General features: G+C 43.4%; 1 protein-coding gene across 2 annotated transcripts in view; it reads left to right on the top strand.

The window, feature by feature from the left end:
* The first annotated feature begins 1,329 nt into the window (after window positions 1–1,329).
* The window catches only part of psmd3 (proteasome 26S subunit, non-ATPase 3), a 10,102-nt gene continuing 1,596 nt past the window's right edge, over window positions 1,330–9,835 (top strand). Inside the window, exons 1-10 of one of the 2 annotated variants that reach the window (XM_020623065.1) lie at window positions 1,330–1,469; window positions 1,561–1,725; window positions 3,196–3,386; window positions 4,117–4,257; window positions 4,868–5,004; window positions 5,406–5,596; window positions 5,902–6,005; window positions 7,365–7,479; window positions 7,757–7,876; window positions 8,501–8,604. In XM_020623065.1, the coding sequence (XP_020478721.1) occupies window positions 1,566–1,725; window positions 3,196–3,386; window positions 4,117–4,257; window positions 4,868–5,004; window positions 5,406–5,596; window positions 5,902–6,005; window positions 7,365–7,479; window positions 7,757–7,876; window positions 8,501–8,604 (1,263 nt within the window). In that variant the 5' untranslated portion in view covers window positions 1,330–1,469; window positions 1,561–1,565. The other variant, XM_020623064.1, reaches the window with a different exon arrangement.

The following is a 9,835-nucleotide window of genomic DNA, read 5'->3' as shown; positions in this document are numbered from 1 at the left end:
GTTCTGTACTGGAAACAAATTCCTTGTGTGTAACATACTTGGCCAATAAAGGTGATTATCCTTATCCCTAAAACCTTCTACAACTTTCCCCTAAGATTTCTGGAATCTTCAGGGCCTCTGGCAACAGGGCTTATTACAGCAGCACAGTTTCTGTCAGCCTCTGCGTTTATTATTTAATTAAAGCTGTTGCCACAGTAACTTCCCCTCAGCTCAGCCCAGTTAACAGGAGCTTCACAGAGCTGCTCCTCGTCTTGTTTCGGTCAGTTTTTGTCTCATCTTTGTTGTTGTTTATTACACTGTTTGTTTACAGTGGTATGATTTTATTATGACATTTAAACTATGTAAATAAAGTGTTTATGGTTCTGTTCACTTCATGTGTGAAAGGTAAACTGACTGCAGATGAACTGAAGCCTGAGAGGCGGATGTAGTGGACTGAGGTTCTTCACAGCGACACACGTTTGTGTTTGATGTGTTTTAGGGGAGTTCATGCCTTCTTGTCTTCATGTCTGCAGAACAGTTTCCACCTCGGAAGATGGTTTTATTTCCTCATTAATAAACTCATCAGCTTTTCTTTCAATAGACTGAGCAGAGCTTCTCTTTATGGGGAGAAAATCAAGAAAGAAAGTGTTTCCATCTGAGGCTGCAGGCTGAAGCTAAACATCATCTAAGTAGATCAGAAACCTAAATGGCATTTTATACACACATACTACTGGTCAAACATTTTAGAGCCCCTGTATTTCCAGCTGTTATGAGTGTAGTCTAACAGGTGAACACACCTGTGTCAGTCTGTCTACAACTGAAATCAAATACTGTTGGGACAAACAGCACTGCTGCAGATGTTCCCACTGATGTGTTGCACCTATAGGTTATTTAGCTTTCACTCTTCACCTGGAAATTCTGGACACTGTGCAGCCATTCCTTCATTTGAAGCCAACCGTCTTGTTCTTTTCTTCTACACAGTCTGAAGGTGTTTTTGGCTCATTATCCTATTATAAGATGAAACCCTGAAAAGGTAAGAGGTTGTAATAACACAGTCTTTTTCAAGACTGCCTCTGTAGGGACAGAATCTGTTCTAAGTCATCAACAACAGTTGGAACACCTGTAGAAATTGTTTGCATCGAGGCTTCATTTACTTCACTACTGCAGGAAAAAAGGCAGCTGGATGCCGGTATCTTCTTTCAGGTCAGATGAGTTCCTGTGACATGGTGGCACCCTCCTGTGGTGACTATGACATCACAGCATCCTCTAGAAAATGAGAGGTTTTTCTTTTTAAATACAGTTTTGTTTAGTTCAGTTAACTGGTTGGTAACTGTAGGGTGACAACGTTGTTAAACAGGCACAGCAATAGGAGCTAATCGATTTGTTATCGATCATCTGGGTTTGTTGTTTCTGCGATCAGCTCGTTATCCTGTCTCCCACAATCCCTTGCGCTTCACAATAGTTGCCAGTCATTGTGAGATCAAATAGAAGTGAGTGTGGTACTCTCCACAGTTAAAATCCAATTAATGTTGAACTGTTTATCAGAGGCTTATATTTTAAAGTCTGCTGTTTATGTTCCAGAAATTATGAAGGAGACAGCGGCCAAGCGGCGGGACAAAGGCCGGGACCCCAAAGCCGAGAAGCCGAAAGATCCGGGCCCAGAGCTACAGGATGTGGAGATGCCGGAGGAGGATGCGGCCAACGCTGTTAAGCAGCCGAAAGAGCTGGACAGCCTGACCCTGGACGGTAAAAATGACGTTAAATAATGTGCTTAAAACCAGCGGGAGTCTCAGGTACAGGAGCCGGGATATTGTCGCTCCGGTTTAAAGGAGAGAATGTTAGCTAGCTTGTTAGCTTGTTATGCTAACAGACGCTGTGATGAAGCGTTGGAAATCTGTTAATTTAAACACCAACAGAATATCTATAACAACCCAACAACAAGGCTTTAATTCAGGAGTTGTAGGTGAATACTTGTCATCCTTCTTTGTCTGTTGTTAGACCAGTGGACGGTAACTAATGATGCGAGATGAAGCCGCATTCAGGTGTCGAGGCTTCTCAGCCAATAGTTTCACCATAAGGTTCAGCTCATGAAGCCTCGTTTAGGAGCTCATTATTATTTCAGACGTGTAGTGGACACATTTTGTGTAGCAAACAGACCCTGACATCACAAGTTTCATGCTGCACATCATGGAGCGGCTAATAATGGTGCAGTCTTCACTGACAGCTGACAGTGGTGTTATAATTAAGCTGTACGTATGATGGACAGTTTTGTGGGCAGTAACAAGTGTCACAGTCCAGCCTACCGATTGGAGTAGAAGGAATCATCCATTTCAAGGAGCTTGGACCAAATCTACTCCAAGCACAAAACGAATCATTCACGTGATTCTAGCAAAGCGAGGCCTTGTTTGTCCTCGGTCATGTGACAAATGGGGCAATGACACAAGCTCTAAATTAAAGCTTCATTTGGGAACCTTCCCTCTGCTCGGCACAAGCTTCGAAGCTTGGCTGTCACACATAGCACTACCAGTAAATAGCAGGTAGTAAACATCACTGACCACATCAGACCTGGTATAACCAGACAGTATGTAGACTTAGCACCTTGACTTGGGTAATGAGTAGACTTTGAAAATGGTTTATTCCTGGTGTTGTGTCAAGATCTGTCCCCCCTAACCTGATCCCCTGCCTTATCCTAACCATAACCACTGAGGGGGCACTATTAGAAACGCAGTTTTATCAGGGGGCGTACATCTCAATGGGGTAACAAATTTCGACACAAGACTGGATCCATATGTGTGAAAACATCATTTTGTTCATGCAAATAGTAAAACTGTGAGTTTAATATATATATATTTCCACCCAGATCACTCTAGATGAGGTCTGTGTCCTTTCTGTGTTTAGACCTGTCAGACCTGGACTAGTTACACATGGAGGGTCCACAGATTCAGTACAGGTTTGAGTAACAGTGTATTTTTGCAGGGTGCACCTTTTGTTCAGTGTTTGTGCTATATATATATATATATATATATATATATATATACATACTGCAGTGGCGCTGAGACTGAACATATAATAACAAACTGGAGCCTAAATGAATACAACTGTTACGTCTTCTGTTTGAGCTCAGAGACGCCACCTACTGATGCCTGATTTCTGTTTATCTGCTGCGTCTTTCTTTTTTTTGTCCTACGACTCCTCTTTGTCTCTGATCCGCCTCAGACATTAAGGAACAAGTAAAGCAGATCGAGAAGGCCGTGTTGGGGAAGGAGCCTCGCTTTGTCCTCCGTGCTCTGCGGGCGTTACCCTCCACCAGCCGCCGTCTCAACACCAGCGTGCTGCACAAAGCCATCTGTGGATTCTTCACCAACAACACTACCACCCGAGACTTCCTGCTGGGCTTCTTGGAGGAGGTGAGGAGCTGCGATCAGTGATCACTTTTAATATTGATCAACCTTGCAGACAGCAGAAATATGCTCATCACTGCTTCTTCAGTTCTGAAACAATCAGACCATCAATTAATTAGTCAGTTGACATAAAAGTAATCAACTGTGAATTTGATAACCTAATATCATTTTACATTAATTTATTAAATAGAAAGGTCAAACCTTTGTAGCTTTAACATCTTGTCTGAGGATTTGCAGCTTTTCTCTCATTATCGTGAGCTGAAGCCCATTTGGGTTTTTAGGAATTTAGCTCAGACAAGGAAAACAGGAGGATGAAACTCCCACGCTGAGAACTTGCAGGTGATTTTTGTTTTTAATTTTTGCCGTCTTATAAACCAAACAGTTCATCAGTTTGGTTCCTAAATGATGGAAGTAACAATGAGACTGCAGCCTGATTTCAGTTTGTCAAATAGGCCAAAAACACAGAGGTCTGGTTTATAGGCTGGTGAGATAAAGAAGATGGATACAGAACATTTTTGGAGAGTTTCTGTTCCAAAACTAAATTTCATGAATGTACTTTGAGTATAATTTGAAATGTTTACTGAAACCCTTCTGTTTAACAAACTAAATTGGTTTTAACATTTGAACACAAGCAACTGAACAGGAAGTCTGGGCTATGAAATAAAATGGTTTAAATCACAGATATATCTGATCAGATAATCAGTATTGATACGTGCTGTGTGTCTCTGTCTCCCAGCCGATGGAGATGGCAGATGGAGATGTCCAGTTTCGACCGAGGACGGGTAAAGCGGCATCGGCACCTCTGCTGCCAGAGGTGGAGGCGTACCTGCAGCTGCTGCTGGTGGTTCACCTGACCAACAACAAGAGATACACAGAGGTCTGACTCTACACCTGTGTTTCTAACGGGCGACCTTGGTGTGCTCAGAGAACCTGTGTGAACTGACAGCGAACAGCTGATGATAAATGGATTAAATGAGGGCTTTTAGGACGATAAAATGAGGAACAGATAATGATAGTGTTCACGTCAGATTCACTGATGTTTGAAAAACTACTGTCCAGACACGCAACAGTGTTTTTTGTCTATTTTTCAGTGGAGAAATCATTTGAAATGTTGCATGTGGGCGTGTTATTTGAAAGTATATAATATTTGTATGTGTTGACACACTTTTGATATCTGATGAGCACATGTCTTGTAATATGTGTGGGAGGGAACTTGTGGATCTGTGACAGTGTCAGTGTTTGAAGCTGGTGTCTGAGAAAATGGGTCTGTTCCACAGTTTGTCCCCCATAGACCACTGGCAGATTTGTTTTTACTCTGTAAAAGAAGTTTGTCTGAAAAAATCTGAATCTGGACATATGATGATCTCAATCAGAAACAGTCTGATCAAGATGATCAATCTGACATTTCTGATGCTATACACACATTTCAGTCACCTTAATGATAAACAGCTTAATGATGACTGTTGTCATGTTATTTTGTTGTTCAGGCTCAGAAAGTGTCTGACGACCTGCTGCAGAAGATTGGCTCCAAGAACCGCAGAGCTCTGGATCTGGTCGCTGCTAAATGTTATTATTACCATGCCAGAGTGTACGAGTTCCTCAACCAGTTCGACACCATACGCAGGTACACAACAGACACACACGAGCTTGGGCTGTGTTTGATGTTAGTGCTGGATCTTGTTTAATGGTTTAATTATCTAAGGTTCTGGCTATTTCCTTTACTCACTGTAATGTGTATGAATCCATACCCTGGTTCAGCTTCCCAGTCTGTGCCATAGGCCTCCACTGTTCCTCCACCAGCTAATAACCCCCCCCCACCCAGGTGGGCCACACCACTGTGCTGGGGGGCAGATTTCTTACTCAGGAAACAAACAGGCTGAGAATGGCGTCACTGTGGACAGTCTGAAGACTGAGCCACAGGTCGCTCCTCTGGTTGCTCCACCAGCTCTCCGTGCTGCACAGAGCAATGTGATGGAGCTGTTTATTGGTCTGTCTGTAACAGTGTGTCTGTTTGTTACCCGTCAGCTTCCTCCACACTCGCCTGCGTACGGCGACTTTGCGTCATGACGCTGATGGTCAGGCTGTTCTTCTCAACCTGCTGCTGAGGAACTACCTGCATTTCAACCTGTACGACCAGGCCGAGAAACTGGTGTCCAAGTCGGTGTTTCCTGAACTCGCCAACAACAACGAGTGGGCCAGATACCTGTATTACACAGGTGAGACTGATACCTTCATCACACTGTAAAAGGTTTTGTTTTGGTTTTTACTTCCTAATTGTTTAGTTTTGTCTTTGTTTTATTTGTTCATTTTTATATACGATTTTATTTTAGTTGAATTGTATTTTGATGTTTTTGGTCACATTAATTTGAAACTGTCACTTGTCTTACTTTCAAACTTCCTGTCAAATGAATGATCATGTCATAGAAATCCACTTTATTAATGTTCTTTTCATGTTTAGAGTTTCTGTTGTGCACCTGTGATGACCCATGTGTTTACCTGTGTACCATGTGACCTCCTGCAGGTCGTATTAAGGCAATTCAGTTGGAGTACTCGGAGGCTCGCAGAACTCTGACCAATGCTCTGAGGAAAGCTCCACAACACACAGCCGTGGGCTTCAAACAGACGGTTGGTGTGCACACGGACTTTGTTTGCATGCACTTAAGTAACTGGGTTACAATCGGCTTTCTCGAGTATCCTGATTTCTTAACTCATGTAAACAGAAACTTGGTTTCCTTGGTCAGGATAGGAGATTAGGGAAACCTGATTTCCCCAGGTAGAGTTCTCCCGGAGGATGCTGATTTCTCTGCCATTTATACGTGTAACCAGGTTTCTAATCGGCTTTCTACAAGAGTGCATGTGCAGAAGACAAGCTCCAAGGTCACTTGTGCGCACATGACTGGAGAAAAACAGGAAGTTGTCACCGGCATAAACAGACGATTATCAACATGGCGAGCAGCAGCAGCAGCACATGCAAAGCAACTACAAGAAGCCAGCATTACTAGATCAGTGAAGAGAGCTTATAATGCTGAATGTCTTAAATATCTGGGTGGTAGGAAGCACTGAAATAGTGATTATATTTAAGAGGCTGTCTGGTCACAAGGCTGAGGAGGGCTACAAGAGGATAGTGGAGCGGATTAGGTGTAGAGGGAAGATGCTAAAACAGTTAAAATGCATAAAGACTAGTGGTAGTGAGCCAAGTCTGTGTCCATTTTATTAGGTTTTGGATGAGCTGCTGGGCCACCGACCCATTGAGGGTGGGCGTAATCAGATTAGTTAGGAGCTCATGTATACAGAGGTTTTTGAGTAAACTGATTTAACCCACCTGTTATGTTCATTTCTCAGGAACAGCAGTGATGTTCCTGGGTAAATCTTACCATTACTAACCATTTCAATCACTTTAGTGCAATGGTGTTCTTTACCTCTCACAGATTGTGGTTCAATGAGAATAATGCACTGGTTTTTCAATAAAAATGCATGTTAAAATTTTTTTTTACGTACTTTGGAAAGACCTACATATAAAATACATTATTTTTACATGACATTGATTTTTTTAAGTTTCTTTTACATTTTGAAATCTTGTCTTTTTATGAAGTGATGTTGATAAATTAACATGAGACACGTCTTCTGTTCGGGGTCAAATTGACCCGAACAGTATCTTTGTAATATCAACATGCGGGGCGGGGGGGGTTGCAAATATGTGAGATGAACCGATTTTCATTTTATAATTTGATTATACCTATTAAGCCAAGAAGAAGTTTCATACCATTAAAATACATGTAACTATTGTTTTTACATGTTTTATAACAGAAGGGTTTAAAAGACATCAGATTTCTGCCGTAGCCTGGTTTCTCTCAGTACCCTGGTTACTTAAGAGCATGTAAATGCAGTCACTGACACAGTGACACACACTGTCACACAGTGGGGCGTTTTACCTAACGTCATGTTGGAGTAGAAGCAGAGATTTGAAACGTGTCTCTGCTTCAGGTCCACAAGCTGCTGATCGTAGTGGAGCTGTTGCTGGGAGAGATTCCTGACAGACTCCAGTTCCGACAGCCGTCGCTCAAGAGATCACTGATGCCCTACTTCCTACTCACTCAGGGTCAGTGTCTAAACACACATCTTTGTGCTTCTGTACTTGTGAGGACCCTGACATGTGTCATCACTTTAGTCCTGACTTCCTAAAAACCTGCCCCTCTTCACAATAAAGTTCTCACTTTTGATTCGAGTTGTTTCTCACAGCTACAGAAATACACATCTCTGGATACACACCGGTGCTGCGACAATAGGTCCATAAATTAATACTGATCATTGATGTTATTTTTGATTTCTGATGTTTGTGCTGTGGGATCCTGGTCTGACCTCTGACCTGTGTGCAGCGGTGAGGACGGGGAACCTGGCCAAGTTCAACCAGGTGTTGGAGCAGTTTGGGGAGAAGTTTCAGACCGACGGCACGTACACACTCATCATCCGCCTGAGACACAATGTCATCAAGACCGGTGAGCCAATCGCACGCCTCAGCCCCTTTGACATCGTGTTAATGTGTGTGTGTTTGCAGTTTTCCTGCATTTTAATCAGGGTGTTTTCTGAGTGCCAGCGTCTGTCCCTGGGGTTATGGCAGGTCATTAGCATCCACTCTGTGGTGTCTTTGTGTGTGTTTATGTTGACTTTTAATCAGTGATGATCAGTAGTTGGTAACCCCTCGGGTGGGTGGAGTTAAAGCGCAGCACAACGAGGTTGGCCAGTGGAGACGCAGCAAGCTCTGAAGTCCTGGTTTAGGTCACGGGGGAGATTGCAGATGAGCTGATGTTGCCTACGGATGAGTTTGATTTAAAAAAACAAACAAACAAAAAAAAAGCCCTGAGACATGTAAATAACTCCCTTTTCATCTCAGAGCTTTGTTAGTTTTAGTTCAGAAAGAGAAACTGGTCAGAAATTAAATTCTCCAGGACGTAGTCTGAGCCAGCAGGTATTGTTCACATTACATCTGCTTCATTGCTGAGCTGGTTGGCTATATGTGAAGCTCTGTGAGCCTGTGAAACTGTGCTTCACGCAGTTGGAGTCACATGTTGACACTTTGGTTTGTGTGCTGAATCATTAACATTGTGTTTGTGTGCATAAAGGTGTGCGTATGATCAGCCTGTCATACTCTCGGATCTCTCTGGCCGACATCGCTCAGAAACTGCAGCTCGACAGCCCCGAGGACGCAGAGTTCATCGTCGCCAAGGTAACAGCAAACTTTAATTCATTTTCAGTCTTAAAATAAATAAAATGAAACCACAACCATTGGACAACTGGAGTCTGACTTTGTTTGCTCCTGTTGGTCGCAGTAGAAGGTACACAGTTTTTGTTTGTCTTCAGTTTCTGATGTGTAGACAAACACAAGGGGTAAACAGAACCCTGCTCCCTGATCTCAGCCTCAAACTCAGGAGATTGATTTGACTTTGAACTCACTCCAGATGTGCGTGGGTTTGTGTTTGAGGGAACAGGTGTTACAGCTTTGTGTCTTCATCAGTTTACATACACACAGGTGATGCGTGAAAGGAAACACCTGAATGCCTGGGTTGTCATTTTATCACCTGTATGTGCATCTCATATACAGCATTTAACATTGACATCCTTTCTTTTTTCAGTGTTTTTGATAACTTATTGCTGTTAATTGTGTTTTATTTGGGGGGTGGGTTTGGGGGTAGTCAGCAGCAGACAAACACCCTTTAGGTGTGTTTCCCCATTTCTAACCTAAAGGTGGCACCAGAGGAAAGCTCATGGCCTTTTTAGGATGTCTCCTCTCTGGACCAGCTGTTTGCCAGTCATCTGAACTGCCAAGTACACTCTGTCCTCACAGGGCTCGTGTCCTGCTGCATGACCAAAGGTGGGTCAGTTGCAGATCAATAGTTGTCGGGCAGTGGCAAGAAGTGAGGAGTCAGAGGTGCAGCACAGGCCACACCAGGCTCAGGGTCATCAGGAGACAGATGGTCTGGCTTGTGTTGTTCCCTCTGGTCACTAGCCAGTGTTCTCAGGCCTGTTTCCAGTTATTAGGACAGTACATTAACATTCAGGTTGCAAAGGCTGAACACTGAGGCACAGGTAACACAATAAGCTGAAACCAATAAAAGACATACATCTGTTTCTTCATGAAGAGCTGACTGAGCCAGCAAACAACCAGGCTTTCACTAAACTGAACTCCCAGCATTCAAGAGAACCAGGAGGAACAGTATGTAGTGCCAGGTGACACCTGCACCTGTGGCACCGGACACAGTCACAGTAAAGGTTCGCACGGGGGGAAAGGGCAGTCTGTGGTCCCGAGGACCAGTCAGCTGTAGCCACTCTCCAGCTTGAACCCATGAACCATCCAATCAGAAAGAGATGACCCAAAGATCTTTGTGGGAACAGAGCACTCACTCTCACGCAAACTCATCCACACAAGGAAGGAGAAGCATGGCTCTGTGTTATTGTTC

This window comes from Monopterus albus, unplaced genomic scaffold (assembly GCF_001952655.1).
Source record: "Monopterus albus unplaced genomic scaffold, M_albus_1.0 scaffold292.1, whole genome shotgun sequence".
NCBI lineage: Eukaryota > Metazoa > Chordata > Actinopteri > Synbranchiformes > Synbranchidae > Monopterus > Monopterus albus.
The sequence above is the reverse complement of the archived record's forward strand: the minus strand, read 5'-3'. Positions and strand labels throughout refer to the sequence as shown.